This window comes from Callithrix jacchus, chromosome 7 (assembly GCF_049354715.1).
Source record: "Callithrix jacchus isolate 240 chromosome 7, calJac240_pri, whole genome shotgun sequence".
Taxonomy (NCBI): Eukaryota; Metazoa; Chordata; class Mammalia; order Primates; family Cebidae; genus Callithrix; species Callithrix jacchus.
In genome coordinates, this window is record NC_133508.1 from 72,862,274 (window position 1) to 72,882,834 (window position 20,561).

A 20,561-nucleotide genomic window follows, 5' to 3' on the forward strand; every position below is an offset into this window, starting at 1 on the left:
TGTGAGGATGGGAACATGAATTAAACCCTCCTTAGTGCTGGTGGTGGATCACCTCCCTCAAGCATAGCCCTTTAATCGGGTCATATTCACTTTCACAATCTGCATCTGCCTCTCCTTTCTTTTCTTATATTGTTACTGTTTTCAAATGAAAAATGTAGAAGGTAAGTTTTTTTTATTGTACTTAATTACAATAACAATCAGCAGTAAAATATATCTTTGCCAGTTGCTGTTATTCATGGTATAGATAAAAAAAAAAAACTGAGTACAGTGGGCAATAAATAGTGGAAAACCAATCCCACTTTATCTTTAGATTAAATTGAATATACGTTTCTTCTTAAAAATGCTGTTTTGTTCAGTTGTTAAATCCTGAAAAATCTTGGCATGTTTGCTAAATGGAGTTATTTTGAAAAACAGATAAAAAACACATCTGTTTCCAGTTAGGCCTGATAGGAGAAGGCCTGCTAACTGAAGAGTTTTTAATTTTATATGTAAAGAAAATATTACTTGAAATAGTTTTCTAGTTTTTTCTATAGATTTCTTCTAAATTTTACTTATTTCTAGCCAACTGCTTAGGAGTAGTGGTTAATGTTAATGGTGTATATCATAGTAGACAGAGAATGCGGTATCCAAGAAACCCAATGGATTTTTACACCAACATAATTTCTGGCTTTTTGATGGAAACAAAGCTTCTCATCATTGACAAGCCTGACACTCATGAATGTATAGTTTTTTTTACCAAGTTAGGTTACTATTTAGTTCCTGTGGTTCTGATACACCTTGCTATACCAGAGTTCTATATTGTTAAATGGAGAAGAACACAACATTAGCCTTCTGTACACACTGGTATGGGGGTGTTTTTTTAGTTACTCTTTGCTAACTTCATGTGTGCCTGGGTGTCTTATGGTCAGATAGTGGCCTCTTGTGGCCCCTAGGTAAGATCATGTAGCTCAGCCATAGAAATGTGACCTAAGTAGGGAGACCATTTCCAGGTCCCCAATTACAAAAACAATATTTTATGCTCTCCTTGTGTGATTTTAGTAAGTTCTTTTAAGCTTTGAACAGATGCACTCTCCAAGTTTTCTTTGGTGTATACCTGTTGTAACTTTACTTTTACAATCCCAGGTCTTAGTGGTAGCTAAGAAATTTTTCCTGCACAAGAGGGAGAGAGCTGACTAGGATAGAGTGTGGAGTGTGACCACAGTGTAGGAAGGGGTCAGAGTACCTGTCTGGGTACCACAGCTTGCAGTTTTTTTCCCCCTCACTTCCAGTGACCTGGAGCCCCATTAAAATCCCCGTGCCTGTGAAACTGTAAGCAGTTATCATATTAAAATGGTCTTTGTTTAGTTTACTACCTTAAAACAGTTTTCTCAGTCACTGTAGAAGCGGACCTCCATTTTAAATGTGCTGCAATATGAATGAAGTGAACCTGTGTTTCATCACTTATTAAAATTATTCTTATCCATGTTTTTGTACTTAGTAAGGGCCATAAATAGTGGGATTAAATATTTGTTTTTGCTCTTTCTTTGAAAACAAAATAAAGTGAATGTCACATCAGGGCAGGGATTTCAGAAGAGATTTTTCTTGCATAAAAATGCTTTTCAAAAATTCAAACATTTGTCTCTTTCCTTTCCATCCCATTCCAGTTCTAGGTCTCGTTCCAGATCATATTCTCCAGCTCATAACAGAGAAAGAAACCACCCAAGAGTATATCAGAATCGGGATTTTCGAGGTCACAACAGAGGCTATAGAAGGCCCTATTATTTTCGTGGGCGCAACAGAGGCTTTTATCCATGGGGCCAGTATAACCGAGGAGGCTATGGAAACTACCGCTCAAATTGGCAGAATTACCGGCAAGCATACAGTCCTCGTCGAGGCCGCTCAAGATCCAGGTCCCCAAAGAGAAGGTCCCCTTCACCAAGGTCCAGGAGCCATTCTAGAAACTCTGATAAGTCATCCTCTGACCGGTCAAGGCGCTCCTCATCCTCCCGTTCTTCCTCCAACCATAGCCGAGTTGAATCTTCTAAGCGCAAGTCTGCAAAGGAGAAAAAGTCCTCTTCTAAGGATAGCCGGCCCTCTCAGGCTGCTGGGGATAACCAGGGAGATGAGACCAAGGAGCAGGCATTCTCTGGAGGCACCTCTCAAGATACAAAAGCGTCTGAGAGCTCAAAGCCATGGCCAGATGCCACTTATGGCACTGGTTCTGCATCCCGGGCCTCAGCAGTTTCTGAGCTGAGTCCTCGGGAGCGAAGCCCAGCTCTCAAAAGCCCCCTCCAGTCTGTGGTGGTGAGGCGGCGGTCACCCCGTCCTAGCCCGGTGCCAAAACCTAGTCCTCCACTTTCCAGCACATCCCAGATGGGCTCATCTCTGCCGAGTGGTGCCGGGTATCAGTCTGGGACACACCAAGGTCAGTTCGACCATGGTTCTGGGTCCCTGAGTCCATCCAAAAAGAGCCCTGTGGGTAAGAGTCCACCATCCACTGGCTCCACATACGGCTCATCTCAGAAGGAGGAGAATGCTGCTCCAGGAGGAGCAGCCTATACAAAGAGGCAAGTATCTCATTTCCCCTGCCTGATGGTTTTTATCTCACTAGCTGGCAGTTTAATTGTAATGTGATCTAAGTTAGAACTATGATTAATAGTAAAAGGTAATCCCTATTTCCTAAACTTTTCATTAGTAAACATTAAAAGCATCACCCAAGGAAACCTTTAGGTTAACTCTAGCTTTCCTACCTTCCTGAATTTGTATTGCAGCATAAACTTTCTTTAGACTACTCTGCAATGATGTTTTCACATTAAAATTTGCCTTGGATTCTACCAATATAAGCCAAAGATCAGTAGAGATTTGTGGGTCAGCTATCAAAAAAAAAAAAAAATATATGGTCTTTGCCAAAATGAATGGCCATTGGAGCTCTTAGACCCTCTAGCACCCACCATCTACTATGTTCGATCTGCATCAGCCCATCATGGTGAAGAGCTGCACCCTCAATACCCTCCAGTTGAGGAGACTGGGCAGAATGGGAAAGGCCAAGGCTTAGTCCAGGAAGGCCTTGTTTTAAAACCACAAGGTGGGTGTATGTCCCAGTAGAAGCCAACACGGCTGCGTGTTAGGAGAGGACATGACAGTGCTTCCGTCTTTCTCCCCTGGGGGACACGGTGAGTTGGAATGTGAATCTTTGTTTGTATGGTTGGATGGATTGGGATGGCAGAGAGGTTACAGGGAAGTTGCATTGGAACCAGGTTGTGGTCAAGAGGGACTAACCCAGCAAGTGGTTTCCCCCACTTTTTTTTTTCTTTTATCATATTTAGCATACTTTTTGATCCCTTGATTCTTCTTGGCTATATTAATGCAACTTTTACTTAATTAGGGTTTCTGCATTAATGGTACAGATGAGATGTTTTGAATCTGTACTTGCCTTTAGTAATTCAATTTTATTTTATTTTATTTTTTTATTTCAATAGGTTTTTGGGGAATAGGTGGTGTTTGGTTACATGGATGAGTTCTCTAGTGGTGATTTCTGAGATTTTGGTGCACCTGTCACCCAAGCATTGTACACTATACCCAATGTGTAGTTTTTTATCCCTTGCCCCCTCCCATCCTTCCTCCTGTGTCCCCAAAGTTCATTGTATCATTCTTATACCTTTGGCTCTTCATAGTTTAGCTCCCAAGTAAGTCTATTTTAAAGTGTAACTTTTGTTCCATGCCAGGACTGTGAATCTCTTTAGAAGACTTGAGCATGAGCTCTGCTTTTCCATAAGAAAGAAAATGATTGTTTTTGCTGCTGTCACCCTCTCCCCCATTAACATGTATTTTGTTTTTATTTGTGTTCACAGTATATTTCATATTTAGATCTTCTAGGTGACTTGAAGCAAATTTGAAGTCTCTTTTTAGACTTGTATTTCCAAATGTGAGTTGTATAAAAGCAAAACAGTCCAAGGTTGAACATTCTATGTTACCTTTGCTGAAAGCAGATTTTAAGTGACTGAGTGAAGGTTGGGTAAGACCTTAGTTTTTTTTTTTTGCCCTAGATCACATTACAGGTAAGTAGGTTTTTGTTTTTTGTTTTGTTTTTTAGTATCATAAAAATAACTTCTGCTGTTCTCTTTGGTTGCTTTTGTAAGACACAACTCCATGGATCATATATTTTTCTCTTAATTGCTAAGTTCATAGAACTGTGAATGGCAGTTTTTCAGAAATTATTAGGAAGTAGCCACATCGAAAGTCCTTTGGTAATACTGGAATCCACAAGACATGTTTTCTTCAGAGAATCAAAAACGGTAAGGCACTATTTTAGAGCAAGTTGCTTAAGAAGCCTCTTTGTGTGTCTCTTTTGTGTTTTTATAACTAGATATCTAGAAGAGCAGAAGACAGAGAATGGAAAAGATAAGGAACAGAAACAAACAAATACCGATAAAGAAAAAATAAAAGAGAAAGGGAGCTTCTCTGACACAGGCTTGGGTGATGGAAAAATGAAATCTGATTCTTTTGCTCCCAAAACTGATTCTGAGAAGCCTTTTCGGGGCAGTCAGTCTCCCAAAAGGTATAAGCTCCGAGATGACTTTGAAAAGAAGATGGCTGACTTCCACAAGGAGGAGATGGATGATCAAGATAAGGACAAAGCTAAGGGAAGGAAGGAATCTGAATTTGATGATGAACCCAAATTTATGTCTAAAGTCATAGGTGCAAACAAAAACCAGGAGGAGGAGAAGTCAGGCAAATGGGAGGGCCTGGTATATGCACCTCCAGGGAAGGAAAAGCAGAGGAAAACAGAGGAGCTGGAGGAGGAGTCTTTCTCAGAGAGATCCAAAAAGGAGGATCGGGGCAAGAGAACCGAAGGTGGGCACAGGGGCTTTGTGCCTGAGAAGAATTTCCGAGTGACTGCTTACAAAGCAGTCCAGGACAAAAGCTCATCACCTCCCCCAAGAAAGACCTCTGAGAGCCGAGACAAGCTGGGAGCGAAAGGAGATTTTTCCACAGGGAAGTCTTCCTTTTCCATTACTCGAGAGGCACAGGTCAATGTCCGGATGGACTCTTTTGATGAGGACCTTGCACGGTGAGATGTACTCCTTGATCCTCATCGCTTTAGTGGCCTAAATGGTGTCTCCTAGCCCTTCTGTCTGGGAACATTCTGCTGTATCACCCCCCCCACTGTCTTAAGCTTCAGTGATACTTTCATATCCACCTGTGTATACTGGAGAGTATGTGTCACTGAGTGAGTGTGTGTTTTGAGAGGGGCAGTATTCCTGGGGTGATGAAGTATCTTCATTCCTTAGTGACTGGCTCACTCTGTATTCATCACTGCACCCCCAATCCCAATACTGTTTCTTGTGTTTAAGATAGCTTTCTCCTGTGAGGCCATCCTGGATCCATTCCTAGCTGGGTCACCGAAGTCTGTAGTACAGACCTTCCCCATCAGATAACTTAGCAATTTGATTGTATTTTATTTTATTTTTGAGATGGAGTCTCTGTCACCGAGGCTAGAGTGCAGCAGTGTGATCTCAGCTCACTGCAACCTCTGCCTCCCGGGTTCAAGCAATTCTCCTGCCTCGGCCTCATGAGTAGCTGGGATTACATGTGTCTGCCACCATACCCGGCTACTTTTTGTATTTTTAGTAGAGGCTGGGTTTTACCATGTTGGCCAGGTTGGTCTCGAATTCCTGACTTCAAGCCAGGATCTGCCTACCTTGGCCTCCTAATGTTCTGGGATTATAGGCATGAGCCACTGTGCCTGGCCACAATTTTAGCGTTAAGAAAGGTAATACATCAACCCCCTCTCCCTTAAACTTTAGGAAAGAGTTGGGAGGCCGATGCCAACTGGTTTTTTTAACTTGGTGTAAACTACTCAGTCAGCTGGAGGTCTGTTTGAACAGCATTCCAGCCACACCCCACTCCCACTTCATGATGTCACCTCCTTGAATGGCCTTGGCTGGTTGTGCTAGCTGATCTTTGTATTGATTGATTGAGATGGAGTCTCGAACTCCTGGGCTCAACTGATCCTCTCTCCTTGCCCTCCCTTAGTGTTGAGATTACAGGTATGAGCCACTGTGCCCAGCTGTAGTTTTTTTGGACATAGAGTCTCGCTCTGGAGTGCAGTAGTGAAATCCCAGCTCACTACAACCTCCACCTCCTGGGTTCAAGTGATTCTACTGCCTCAGCCTCCCGAGTAGCTAGGATTACAGGCACTTACCACCATGCCAGGCTAATTTTTTGTACTTTTTTTTAGTAGACATGGGGTTTCACCGTCTTGACCAGGGTGGTCTTGATCTCTTGACCTTGTGATTTGCCGGCCTTGGCCTCCCAAAGTGCTGGAATTACAGACGTGTGCCACTGCGCCCAGCCGTTGATCTTTTAAAATACTTTCTCATTTGTTGTGTCTGTTAAAACTAGCAGTGACTAAGGTTTAACACTTCACCCTACTTGAAGATTCCAGTAAAAAAAGGGAAAAGAGAGATTTAGGTTACTCTTTTCCATAGTTACAGTGCATTGAGGTTAGTATGAATTTTGGTAGGAAGAAAAAAAAGAAGTTTGTGGATAGATTTAAAACTGTTTGAAGAAGTATTTTTATGGTTTTAATGTTCTTTCTGTATATTATGTTCTAATTGGGCCTCCTGTATTTCTTTTTCAGACCCAGTGGCTTATTGGCTCAGGAACGCAAGCTTTGCCGAGATCTAGTCCATAGCAACAAAAAGGAACAGGAGTTTCGTTCTATTTTCCAGCACATACAGTCAGCTCAGTCTCAGCGTAGCCCCTCAGAACTGTTTGCCCAACATATAGTGACCATTGTTCACCATGTTAAAGGTGAGTCCAGACCCTGGCCTACTTCAGGCTTGTGTTCCACACTCAGCAGAAGGATGAGTGGGTGGATGAGGAGTTTGGGGGACCCTGTATCTCATCTAAAGGGCCTTGGAAGCTAGGGGTCAGCTTGAAGGAAATTCCGTTCAGAAAGTAGTTTCCATGTTTTAATTGCAGACCTCAACATTTAGAAATGCTAGTAACCTGTGACTATGAGAATAGTTTAAATCCTTGTGATTTAAAATGGTTGAAAACTTAGAGGCCAATAGCAAAATGACTCTTCTAGCATCTCTGCCTTCTCTCCTCCAAGTAATATCTTAGGGACCTTGCGGTGTGAATTTCTTCCTCAAGGTATTTTATCATCCCCCAGAGCAATGGGGTTAGGCAGGTTAGGGAATGGCTAAGAGAAGTGATGGAGAAGCTGGGTTGGGCCACTTGCAGGTTCTATCTGAATTTAAACTCAAGCAAGAGTTGGCACTGTGCTTCCGAGGGAAATAAGCTGCAAGTTTCTCTGTCCTAAGTCATGGGAGCTACAGTGGGAATCTAGTCCCCAGTATGGGACTGTATTTGAACAGCCATTTTTCCTTCCTTTTCTCAGTATGTTTGTTGTGTGGGTTTAACTACTTTAGTTGCATCTCTGTGGTTCCCAGTTCCTGCAAAGGAGTTGAACATTGTCTGCCTTTGCTAACATAATGTGTTTCTTTTCATACCAACAGAGCATCACTTTGGGTCCTCAGGAATGACGTTACATGAACGCTTTACTAAATACCTAAAGAGAGGAACTGAGCAGGAGGCAGCCAAAAACAAGAAAAGCCCAGAGATACACAGGTAAGGACCTAAGCCTTACACTGAAGGTTGTAATAAAAAACTGTATCAGACAGTAAACTCATCTTGTTAAATTCTGCTGCTAATGCACTTTTAATACAAAATTTAGGGAAACATCCTACAGACTCTAGGAGAACTGTAGACATGTGTATTTGAGTGTGTATAGGACATGCTTTGGGACAACAGTCTCTCACATTGGGCCTGAGGAAAACAGCTCCCTTGACATAGATTAACTCATATTCTTGGGAGCTGGCAAATGTTACCCTGAAATTACTGAGAGTTTCTGTAGGTAGAATAAATGCTAGTTTCTTTTTTCTGCTTTCGAGATGAAGTCTTGATCTGTTTCCCAGGCTGGAGTGTCATGGCATAATCTCAGCTCACTGCAACCTCTACCTCCCAGATGCAAGCGATTCTCATGCCTCAGACTCCCAAGTAGCTGGGATTACAGATATGCACCATCACACCTAGCTAATTTTTGTATTTTTAGTAGAGACAGGGTTTCACCGTGTTGGCCAGGCTGGTCTCAAACTCCCAGCCTCAGGTGATCTGCCCATCTTGGCCTCCCAAAGTGCTGGGATTACAGATGTGAAACACTGCATGAGAGCCTAATGCTAGTTTCTTTAAGCAAACCTGTATGTTAATATTTCATGGTAGTTCAAACTTAACATGAGTAGTTGGATTCTTTTGGAAGAATTTGCCTGGCTGAAGATGAGAGTTGGTAGGATTATGTCAAAGGATTGTAAAGCCCAGCAGGTTTAAAGACTATTCCATTTGGTTGTGGGAGTCTGTTTACTAGATAGGGGACTGGAAACAGAGTTGGCCTTATGTGTGTGTGTGTGTGTGTGTTTTTGTTTTGTTTTGAGATGGAGTCTCACTCTTGCACAGGCTGGAGTACAGTGGTGCAATCTTGGCTCACTGTAACCTCCACTGCCCAGGTTCAAGTGATTCTCCTGCCTCAGCCTCCCGAGTGGCTGGGATTACAGGTGCCTGCCACTGTGCCCAGCTAATTTTTGTAGTTTTTATTAAAGACGGGGTTTCACCATGTCGGCCAGGCTGGTCTTGAACTCCTGGCTTTGTGATTCACCTGCCTCAGCCACCCAAAGTGCTGGGATTATAGGCGTGAGCCACTGCGCCCAGCCACTTGGCCTTATCTTTAAGACTATGGGTGAGTCCATCTTTCTGTGTGTAGCAAAACTAGAAGAGAACAAAAACCTCTAACTTCTGTTACACTTTGGGAACTTGGGACTGTGTGTGTGCGTGTCTGCCTATGGGAAAGTATAAGTATATAAGTAAAGAGTATAAGTAATGCATACGTCATGAAACATAAGGAAAAGGAATGCCTGTGAATCTGTTACCCAACTTAGGAGCTAGAATATTACCAGTATCATATTCACACAATGGAATACTATATTGTTTTTTTATTTTGAATTTTAGGAGAATAGACATTTCCCCCAGTACATTCAGAAAACATGGTTTGGCTCATGATGAAATGAAAAGTCCCCGGGAACCTGGCTACAAGGTGAACTGTTGATTTGATCAGTAATTCCAACAAAATGAGTGCGTTGGGCATGAACTTGACAGAAATGTGTTTGTTTAAATTACTCTCTACTTAAGTTTGTGTTTTTCTTTTAAGGATGGGCATAATTCTAAAAATGAACTACAAAGGGTTAATTTTTATTAAATGTATCAACAACCTTTGTGAAGTGGTTAGAATATGGTAAATGACCCCAAAGTCTATTGAGGTGAGCTTGAGAAAAAAAAGAGAGGAGTTTTGGAACAAGTGCCCATGATGAGAGAAGAAACTTTTTGTGATATTTTTCTGCTTGTAAGTATTATCAAATCAACTGTATACATGCACTATTTCCAACCATGATTTCAAAAAGACATGCATGTCAGAGAAGAGTAAAATATTCATGTCTTAAGTAGACTGTTTTTAAACAGCTGGTCCAGTATTTTTTTTTTAACATTGTACCATATCTATCATCTGTCAATTACTGTTACTTTAAAGCTAAACATTACTTTGACAGCCCAGCTACATTTGCAGTGATGTGCGCGTAAACACTGTTATTAAGAGGTTAAAACTTGTAAACAATCTTTTACTGTGAAATAACCAAATTGGGCTTTAAAAAATCTTAGTATTTATTGATCTTTGTTCACATATACAGTTGAAATTTAAAATTACAGATGGTTATTCCAATGCTGCTGAAACCTTTTCTAAAAATATTAATTTGCAAGTTTTCCAAACGAATTTGTCTTGTTGGTTGAATGTGATGAGAGGTGCCTTGGGCAGTCTCTCTTCTCTCCCATCCCTCTTTCCTCCTCCGAATACCCCTTCTTCAGCTTGGCACTAGCCATGTCAAACCCAAGGTTTTCTTTTAAAACACCAGAAGAGATCTTGTCCTCCATGCCCCAAAAAGCCAACTCATTGGAGGTGTTGCATTTGTGTTTTTGTCTTTTTTTGCTCTTTGGAGGATGCAGAGGCCCAGTTTCCTTGGTTAGGAAACAAATTAAGTGATAAAACAATAAATGGCCAGCTGTGGTGGCTCACGCCTGTAATCCCAGCACTTTGGGAGGCAGAGGCTGGTGGATCACCTGAGGTCGGGAGTTCAACACCAGCCTGACCTGTGTGGTGAAACCTCATCTTTACTAAAAATACAAAATTAGCTGGGCATGGTGGTGCATGCCTGTAATCCCAGCTACTTGGGAGGCTGAGGCAGTAGAATCACTTGGACCCAGGAGGTGGAGGTTGCAGTGAGCAGAGATTGCACCATTGCACTCCAGCCTCGGAACTCTGTCTCAAAAAAGAACACAAACAAAAAACAATAAATCTAGTTTCTGCCACTCCTGCTGTTAGTTACAATTAAAGTTTATTAGTTCATATAAGTAAACTGTTAATGCAGAGTGAACTGCATTTCTTCTCTTCCTCCCTGAGTTACCTCCATGAGACAAATCCTAGTGTGGGGTGTCCCTAGAACTACCATGCGTCTTGGCCCCCACTGAGTTTCCCAGGAATTGTTGAAAGCCTTTGCTGGAGTGGTCTGGGCAGGTGTGTTGTTGCTGCTGCTACAAAGCATACCTTCATAGTTGAACTGCTTAGGAAACTAGCAGAGAAGTTTTTTCCTTTCTTTCTTATAAACTTTGACCTTGTTCTGCCAGTTTATGAATTCCCCATAGTTTTTGACATTCCCTTTCTATAGAAACTCTTCAGTTTTGAAGGCTGCTCAAGTCTTCCATTGTCTGTCTTTGGATTCAGTATTCAGAGATAATTCCAAGTGGAGGATAAGCCATGGGTGGATACTACAAGTATAGGTAGGAGAAGGTGAGCATTTCTGCTCTTAGTGGTGGCTAAGCCTCAGCCAGCCCAACCACCTACTTTCCAGAGCTAATTTTAGCCTTCCAGCTTTTTTTTTTTTGAGACAGAATCTCACTCCATCAGACAGGATGGAGTGCGGTGGCACGATCTCAGCTCATTGCAACCTCTGCCACCTGGTTTTAAGTGATTCTTCTACTTCAGCCTCCCTTGTAGCTGGGATTACAGGCATGTGCCACCTTGCTTGGCTAATTTTTCTATTTTTAGTAGAGTGCGGGGTTTTGCCTTCTTGCCCATGTTGGTCTCGAACTCCTGAACTCAAGTGATCCTCCTGCCTTGGCCTCCCAGAGTGCTGAGATTACAGGCGTGAACCATTGTGCCTTGCCAGCCTTCTCAGCTTCTAAACTAGCCAGTCATTACTGGGCCAGAAAGGAAATAATAAAGTGAGATCAATGCATAGCATTTTCAGAAGTCCATCACCATTATTTTGGAGAACTAGCTTGGGTTCTGTGTTACTTATGAAGTAACTTCTGTGGGACATCCTGCATCCCTCCCAAGCTTTGCTGAGATGCCTCACATTACCCAGTGCTTCCTCTGCACTCCTCCATTGGAGTAAAAAACCACAGTTTGTGGGATGGTTGAGTTGACAGCTCTGAATCCCAAGAACCTTAATTTTGACTTGTCTTTTGATAGGCTGAGGGGAAATACAAAGATGATCCTGTTGATCTCCGCCTTGATATTGAACGTCGTAAAAAACATAAGGAGAGAGATCTTAAACGAGGTAAATCGAGAGAATCAGTGGATTCCCGAGACTCCAGCCACTCAAGGGAAAGGTCAGCTGAGAAAACAGAGAAAACTCATAAAGGATCAAAGAAGCAGAAGTACGTAAGCCCCTGTCTGTCACCTGTTTCAGACTCTTGAATCTCTTGTCTGCCCCCTTTGGGCTACACACTAGAACTTTCAAATCAGAGGAGTTTAGGGTTAGTAGTTATAGCAGGCTGTTTCTTCTTTTAATCCATGTAAATGTCAAGTAGGGTCCCTAGTTTGAAGACAGAATTTCTACATCAAAATAGTATGATCTTTGTCCATAGAAGGCTTCATGAGAGAAGTTAATCTTAAACTGACCATAGGGATGGTGTGGAGAATCATTAATAATCATTTGAGAATTCGTTTTGCAGTTTTAGATGTGCCTTTTTTCATCACAGATGTTCATGGGGAGGTTGTATTTTAGAAATGGCTCAAAGTCATTGTCAAGTAATAAAACTTGAGTCAGAAAAACGGGAGAACTAGATAGGACATGATTGTTGATCTTAAGTACTTCTTAAACAAAGGTAGCATTGTTGAACTTTGTGGAGCAACATTCATGCCTATGTCCTGATGTTTCTGTTTACATTTTGAATGTTCCATGACTTTTTAATCGTGTGTCATTAAAAGTAGTATAGTTGAAGCCCCATACCTTCTGGTAAAAAGCAACACTTCTGCTAATTCTGAACTTCAGCTGGCAGGCATTTTTTTTTCTTTCTTTCTTTTTTTTGAGACAGAGTCTTGCACTGTCACCCAGGCTGGAGTGCAGTGGCGCAATCTCGGCTCACTGCAACCTTCGTCTCTCAAGTTCAAGCGATTTTCCTGCTCAGCCTCCTGAGAAGCTGGGATTACAGCACTCACAACTATGCCCAGCTAATTTTTTTGTATTTTTAGTAGCGATTGGGTTTCACCATGTTGGCCAGGCTGGTCTCAAACTCTTGACTTTGTGATTCTCTCGCCTAGGCCTTCCAAGATGCTGGGATTTTTATATGAAATACCTCACCTGGCTGCATTTTTATATCAATTTTCTGAAAACCCTTTGAGATAAGTTGAACAGTTGGTGTGATATCCATTTTGCCCATCTGAAAGATAAGCCAAGCTAAGAATGATGCGCCTTAAGGTCACAAGTATCAGCTGACATCAAACGCAGATCTTTTGTTTACTTTGTCTCCCATTCCAGTGTGTTACATATGCGTTAGGATTCCTGGCAGCTTTCAGGACTGCCCATAAAGATCCTGCTCATTGTCAGCAGGGAATGAAGGCGGTGATACAATAGTCCAAGGCTGCCACTTAGTAGTGGAACATGATGGCCATGCGGGGTGGCTCATGCCTCTAATCCCAGCACTTTTAGAGGGTGAGGCGGGTGGATCACAAGGTCACGAGTTCGAGACCATCCTGACCAACATGGTGAAAACACGTCTCTACTAAAAGTATAAAAATTAGCTAGGCATGGTGACATGTACCTGTAATCCCAGCTACTCAGGATTCTGAGGCAGAGGAATTGCATGAACCCAGGAGGAGGAGGTTGCAGTGAGCTGAGGTCATGCCACTGCACTCCAGCCTGGGCAATAGAGAGAGACTGTCTCACAAAAAAAAGGGAAAAAAAAAAAAAAAAAAAAAGAAGTGGAACATGAACTCCTCAAGTAGAGTTGAGTCTGGAATTCCAGGAAAAGGAAAAACTGATTTCCTTTTCCTGGAATACATGCCTACCTCTGACTTGCTATGTGACTTTGAATGAGTCCCCTGCAAACCCCAGTATTCTGTGATTTTTTTTTTTTTTTTTTTTGGAGACACAGTCTCGCTTTGTCACCCAGGCTGGAGTGCAGTGGCACAATCATAGCTCATTGCATCCTCAAACTTCTCGGCTCAAGTGATCCAACCTCCCAACTAGGTTGAGCTAGGACCACAGGTATACACTACAATGCCCAGCTAATTTTTTATTATTTTTTTTTTGTAGAGACATGGGCTCGTTATGTTTCCCATGCTGTTCTTGAACTCTTGGCCTTAAATGATTCTCACCCCCCTCCTTGGCCTCCCAAAGCACTGGGATTACAGGCATGAGCCACTATACCTGGCCCTTTTTGTGACAGGGTCTTGCTCTGTCCCCCAGGCTGGAATGCAGTGGTGTGATCACTAGCCTACTACAGCTTTGACCTCCTGGGCTCAAGTGATCCTCCCACCTCAGCCTCCCAAGCATCTGGGACTACAGGTGTGCACCATCATGCCCAGCTAATTTTGTATTTCTTATAGAGTCAAGGTTTTGCCATGTCGCCCAGGCTGGTCTAGAACTCCTGGGCTCAAGTAACTGCCTGCCTTGGCCTCCCAAAAAAATGCTGGGATTTCAGGCATGAACCGCTGTGGCCAGCCGGAACTCTTTTTTTTTTTTTTTTTCTTGAGATGGAGTCTTGCTCTGTCACCCAGGCTGGAATGCAGTGGCACAATCTTGGCTTACTGCAACCTCTGCCTCCTGGGTTTAAGCAATTCTCCTGCCTCAGCCTCCGGGTAGCTGGGATTACAGGTGTGCACCACCACGCCCAGCTAATTTTTTATATTTTTAGTAGCAACAGGGTTTCACCATTTTGGCCAGGTGGGTCTCAAACTCCTGACCTTGTGATCTACCTGCCTCGGCCTTCCAAAGTGCTAAGATTACAGGTGTGAGCCACTGCATCTGGCCCAGAACTCTTTTTTTATATAACTGACTTACCTAGGTCACACAGCTAATAAAGAGACAATGCTGGCCAGGCGAGTTGGCTCATCTCAACTTGGGGAGGTTGAGGTGGGCGGATCATGAGGTCAGGATATCAAGACTATCCTGGACAACATGGTGAAACCTTGTCTCTACTAAAAATACAAAAATTAGCTGGGCATTGTGGTGCATGCCTATAGTCCCAGCTACTCAGGAGGCTGAGGCAGGAGAATCACTTAAACCCAGGAGGTGGAGGTTGCAGTGAGCCAAGATCATACCACTGCACTCCAGCCTGGTGACAGAGTGAGACTCCATCTCAAAAAAAGAATGCCAAGAGTCAAATTTGAGGCCTATCAGTGCAACCTCTGCCTCCCGAGTTCAAGTGATTCTCCTGCCTCAGCCTCCCGAGTAACTGGGATTACAGGTGCTTGCGACCATGGCCATCTAATTTTTGAATTTTTAGTAGAGATGGGCTTTCACCATGTTGGCCAGGCTGGTCTCGAACTCCTGACCTCAAGTAATCCAGCTGCCTTGGCCCCCAAAGTTCTGGGATTACAGGAGTGAGCCACTATGTCCCGCCCAAGTGTCTTATTTTTGAAAACCTCTTGAAATAGCATGGATATTTAGTGGGGTCAGAGTTGAAGTTACATGAATCCTATGACGGTAATTTACATTTCCCCTTTGAGTCAGTGTGTGTTGGTGAGGAGCAGGGAGCATGGTGCCTTTCAAAATGGAAGAATGACGAATAGTAGGTTACTGACATTTGGCTGGCTCTGCTACTCCTCTACTTCTGGGAACCTGGCTTTGCTGCCCCCCAGAGGCATTCACTAACCATTATCACGTGGCAGGGCTGGTACTGACCTTAGTATAAAGATAGTGACTCATTGTATTATGCTAATTTGCTCTAGTCTGTAATTTCTCCTAGATGAAGGAAAGGGAAGGGAAATAACTCTGGGAGAGTTACGCCAGATCTTAGGCTTAGTGACACAACCTGTTTGAGCTCAGTGGGAGGTGATATGTGAAGTCGTGGTATCAGAGCTAGGTTGGAATCAGGATTCTGCTCAGCTCTCTCACCTGAGTCTCCTACCTGTAAAATGGGGAAAATAATGCTGAGTATTACTGCCCTTTACTGCATGCCAGTTATGTTGGTGTAGTGTTTAAATACATTGTTTATTTAGAGAATCCTATAAGCCAGGTAGCATTCCTATGAGAAATAAAATTAATAGAAAGCACTAACAGATGTTAATATACAGAGCTTCTGGCCCAGTACAAGATACATTGGAGCTCTTAATATAGTGTTAGTTTCCTTCTCCCTTACTAATTCATACCTGTATCTTAGACTGAGCTACTGGAGGCCATGGATTATGATTTGTTCCTGCTCCTGTGTATGTCACATGTTTATCACAGACTCAGACATAGTTGTGTCACTAAACATGACTGACAGAATTGAGAGGAAGTATCTTGGGTGGGTAGGTTGGGGGTGAGCTGGTTTTATAAGGTTACTCTTTGTCGGTTTCTTTACCACCAGCACATTTCTGATTGCTGTGTGCTTATCCATGAGGCCCCAGCCAACCAGTGTCCCCTAGAAGATGATTGATTATTCTGGCTCTTCTCTTTGCACAGGAAGCACCGGAGAGCGAGAGACAGGTCAAGATCCTCCTCCTCTTCCTCCCAGTCATCTCACTCCTACAAAGCAGAAGAGTACACTGAAGAGACAGAGGAAAGAGAGGAGAGCACCACAGGCTTTGACAAATCAAGACTGGGGACCAAAGACTTTGTGGGTCCAAGTGAAAGAGGAGGTGGCAGAGCTCGAGGAACCTTTGTAAGACCCTCCCCTCTCCCCTTTTCTCTAAGCCCTTTGCTTCTGTCAGTTCTGATTATGTTTCATCAGAATACCAATTTTGTTGCCTCTGACATAAGTAATCCAACCCAAAGACCCTGGAATCTTTGGTTCTCCTTCCCACATTTCCTGGCCTTTCCATTTTTAGTTACTTATCTGTTCATAATCACTTAGCTAGACAGCCTCACAGCTTCAGAACTTCCCCACTTACCTTGACTCCTGCTGTTTGTAGGGAGGCCCTTGGGGCAGGTTTATCCTCTGTGTAGGCTACAGACTTGAGATGAGAAAGGAAATGGCTGGAAATCAGCTGCCCAGTATATGTCTGGAAGATAGCTGCCTATTCCATGCCAGAAAAGTATTCGAACAGAAAGCAGGGAGGTTTGTTTCCATTCCTGGCATGATCCTTTGTTCCTTTTTCCCTCATTTATTGCAATAGCAATTTCGAGCCAGAGGAAGAGGCTGGGGCAGAGGCAACTACTCCGGGAACAATAACAACAACAGCAATAACGATTTTCAAAAAAGAAACCGGGAAGAGGAGTGGGACCCAGAGTACACACCCAAAAGCAAGAAATATTACTTGGTATGTGTCTGGAATAACCAGGAAGGAGGGTCAGAGGGCCTTTGACACACACAGTAGCTGCTACCAGGCCTTAATTGGTTTGTCCAAAACTGCAATTAAATGTATGTGCAGGAATAGTGTACTGGGGCATGTGTACTTGCATAGTGCTAACTAGATGGGTGTCCTCTAGAGAGGCAGTTACGGTCTGTTTGTCTATTGAAGATGTTTATGGATTCCAAGATAAGCAAGAAGCATTGGTCTTGCCTTTTTAGTTTGCGAACTTGTTTTACTGCTCACCCACCACCAACCTCCGCCTCCCCCATTCCTGTGGATAGAACCATAACCCTTTGCTGTTGCTGCTGTCCCTCTCTGCCACTCCTTCACGCAAGAATGACAGCAACAGCTCAGGATTTCTTTGAAGAAAGGGATGTCTCTCATCTAGGCTGTTGATCATTTGCATACACTCTGGGCCTCCCTCAGATTAGGACTTTATAGGCTGTAGTGCTGGCCATGAGTGAGTGCTCTTGGCCTTGGTATGTAACAGCAGGCTAAGATCCAAGCAGGTGGGGCTATGAGGGTTATCTCTAGGGTACAGGAGCAGCTGAGTCTCCATCACTTGCCAGAATGGCTAGAATGGGTCTGTATTGTCAGTTGGACACCTAGGAAACAGGTTGTGTGTGGATGGCTGTGCATGCCCACCATCCTTTTTTTAGGTTTGCTGCTGCTGGAAGCTGCTTTGAGGCTACTTAGAGGGCCTTTGAACTTAACTCTGGGAATTGTAGTTGGTTGGGCCAAGGTTAGGTGCTAGAGTGGTGGGACTACTGTAGGGGAAGGATTAAAGGCCTTCTCCCATGCCCCCAACTGCCACCTGAAAGAGCACTGCCAGCCTGATTCATTTAATGTGAACAAGTAGCCATCATCCGAAGAAGGTGACACTTCTGAGCTGAGCTCCAAAAGCCTAAGGCCCTAGCTTGTGTGGGGGATGGTTTAGACTCTGAAGTCATGAGGCTGATGAGGAATGACTGCTGGTTTTCAAAATGCTTTCTTAATCATTGATTGAATTCCTCCTTCTGTCTCATGAGATTGTCAGAGCAAGAATTGTTTGAAATGTAGGTTAATACTTTCATTGAACTAGGTGAAAAAAAAAAAGATCACATTGCCTCCTTGTATAAAACAGGGTAGATAAAAAATGAGAATGTGAAGGTGGAGGGTTAGGAAGAGCCCCAGTATTGGAGTCTGAGCATTTGGAGTGCAGTGGCACAATCTCGGCTCACTGCAACCTCCGCCTCCTGGGTTCAAGCAATTCTCCTGCCTCAGCCTCCTGAGTAGCTGGGACTACAGGTGCACGTCACCACACCTGGATAATATATATATTAGGAGAGGCAGGGTTTCACCGTGTTGCCCAGGCTGGTCTCAATCTCCTGAGCACAGGCAGTCTGCCTGCCTTGGCCTCCCAAAAGTGCTAGGATTATAGGCGTGAGCCGCTGCGCCTGGCCACATTGCCTCCTTTCTTAGCTGTTGAACAACCCAGTTCACATAGAGTTTCATGTTTTGTTGTGATTGGCTCTCAAACTTATCCTTTGAGAGAGGATATATTAAATCATATGGAGTTGCTTAAGGTTCCTGAGCTGTTTCCTCATTTGCAGAGTGGGAGGTGATAATGATAGGTTAGATGTGAGGATTAAATGAGATAGTATATAAGTGTCTTACTTCAGTGCTCAGTGAATTTTTTATTTTTCTTAAACTATTGAGGGTAATGCTCAGTGAATCATCCTTGTCATCATTATAATGGCCAAGCTGGTACTTTAGAATTCCTAAATCACCCAACTGATATTCTCGTGGATCTGAACCACAGGCATTTTTGGAGTGGGGGACAGCGAGACGTGCAGAAAAGGAGCAAAAGGCTGGGTTAGGCCACAGGTTCTTTTAGAAAAGGCACATTGGAGTGGGTGCAGAGAAGAGAGCTCTGGTCACATCTTGTTCACTCTGGCACTGATGGCAATTTTCTTTCCCCTCAGCATGATGACCGTGAAGGTGAAGGCAGTGAGAAGTGGGTGAGCCGGGGCCGGGGCCGAGGAGCCTTTCCTCGGGGTCGGGGCCGGTTCATGTTCCGGAAATCAAGTACCAGCCCCAAGTGGGCCCATGACAAGTTCAGTGGGGAGGAAGGGGAAATTGAAGACGACGAGAGTGGGACAGAGAACCGAGAAGAGAAGGACAATTTACAGCCTGCAACCGAGTAGGGGCCACTCGTGACGGGATTTCTGCCCGGGGGGAGAGGCGCTGGGAAGATGGCTGGCGACAAGCAAGACAGAGGAACCTCAAGCAGATTCTGAAAATCCTGCCCCCACCCCCCACCAGCCATGCAGATTGTACCACCACAGAAGGCATCCCTGGCGCTGCCTCCCACTGGACAGAGGAGGCTGGCCGTGGATCCTGGGGGTCAGGCCCAGCTCTTGAGCAGAACACAACGCATTGGGCTTTAGCTGTTTTTCTCATTTGTTGTTGGTGTGTGGGGTGGGGGCAGGGGTAGGGTGGGAGAGCAATGCTTGGATTTTTGTTTCCTATTAGAAACCAACAGTTTGTTCTTAATTTCATTTCATTTCGAGCTAAGAGAACTAATTTGATGATTTTAAATCTCTTCTCCCCTGTCCTGATTTTAAAAGCCCCGCTTTTTTAATTTTCTTTTTTTAGGCATATGTAGTAATATTAGAAACATTTAATTTGGGAAACTTTGATTCTTAAAAGCGAAAACAAAGCATGTGAATAAACTTTGAAGTGTTCACCTCAGTTTGGGACCAAACTGCCTGGATCTTTGTAAAAACCGGTTTTGTATGTCAAGGAGGAGTTTAAGGCCTTTCTGACCACCTTGTGTTCCCCTTTTCTGCGCAGCCATGTATCACGTGGAGTTGCTCCTAACCACACCTCACGTGCTCTGAGCCCTGTTTCCTGATACCTTTTGGGCTGGACTTCCATTCTCCACCAGCAGCTCCAGTATCCCAAACTTTCTAGTCCTGCTGATCCTCCCAGCACCGGGGTGGAAACGAGGGCAGTGTCTGGTCTGTTTTTTAAGAAACTTAGGAATTCTATTATCTTTACAAATACAAGATGAGAAAATAATTTTTTCAATATTTTTTATTAATCTTTTTATAAAATGAAAAGAAACTCCTATGATCAATTAAGGAAGGTGGTTATGGCTGGGTGGTTCATGGGGTTTTTTTGGGTTTCTTTGGTTAGTTTTTTTTTTTTTTTTTTTTGTCTTTTTAACCTTAAGCTGTTTAAGTTGAAGCATTCTCAGATGTTTGGGGGGAAACGTCCTCTTAAAATGGGCCCTTGTGCTTGCCTTCTGGGGAGGCGGTCCTGAGCAGGTGAATCATAAGGCGTTTATGCATATGTTATATGCAGACTGCACCCACCTCTTCCCCCCAGCCTTTGCCTCTTGGGTTGTTGTGCTGCTTTCCCCTTACTTTGCTACATTTCTATAGTTAAGTTGGTTTTACTTGAATGATTCATGTTTAGGGGGAAAATGAAAATCTCCCTTAAAATTTGTTTCAACTCCTCCTGCAAATAAAATAAATGAAGTGGCAGATGTAAATGGGTTCTGTTCATTGTCACGCGGGGGGGGGGGGGAGTGTGAGTGTGTGTCTGTCTGTGTCAGTGTCTGTGATGGGGGTGGTAGATAACCTCCCACAGCAGTTTCAGGAAATCTGAAAGATGAAGGGCCTGTGGGGCTGGGTGCAGGCTGTTGTTC

At 43.6% G+C, this 20,561-nt stretch overlaps 1 protein-coding gene across 4 annotated transcripts in view; it reads left to right on the plus strand.

The window, feature by feature from the left end:
* The window catches only part of THRAP3 (thyroid hormone receptor associated protein 3), a 78,365-nt gene extending 57,960 nt beyond the window's left edge, over nt 1-20,405 (plus strand). For all 4 annotated transcript variants that reach the window (XM_078331238.1, XM_035250817.3, XM_035250816.3 and 1 more), the window contains 9 exons: nt 1,644-2,546; nt 4,346-5,050; nt 6,623-6,795; nt 7,506-7,617; nt 9,049-9,133; nt 11,618-11,805; nt 16,038-16,236; nt 16,691-16,834; nt 18,832-20,405. In XM_078331238.1, coding sequence (XP_078187364.1) covers nt 1,644-2,546; nt 4,346-5,050; nt 6,623-6,795; nt 7,506-7,617; nt 9,049-9,133; nt 11,618-11,805; nt 16,038-16,236; nt 16,691-16,834; nt 18,832-19,053 — 2,731 coding nt within the window. In that variant the 3' untranslated portion in view covers nt 19,054-20,405. The remainder of the gene's footprint in view (nt 1-1,643; nt 2,547-4,345; nt 5,051-6,622; nt 6,796-7,505; nt 7,618-9,048; nt 9,134-11,617; nt 11,806-16,037; nt 16,237-16,690; nt 16,835-18,831) is intronic.
* Nucleotides 20,406-20,561: the final 156 nt, after the last annotated feature.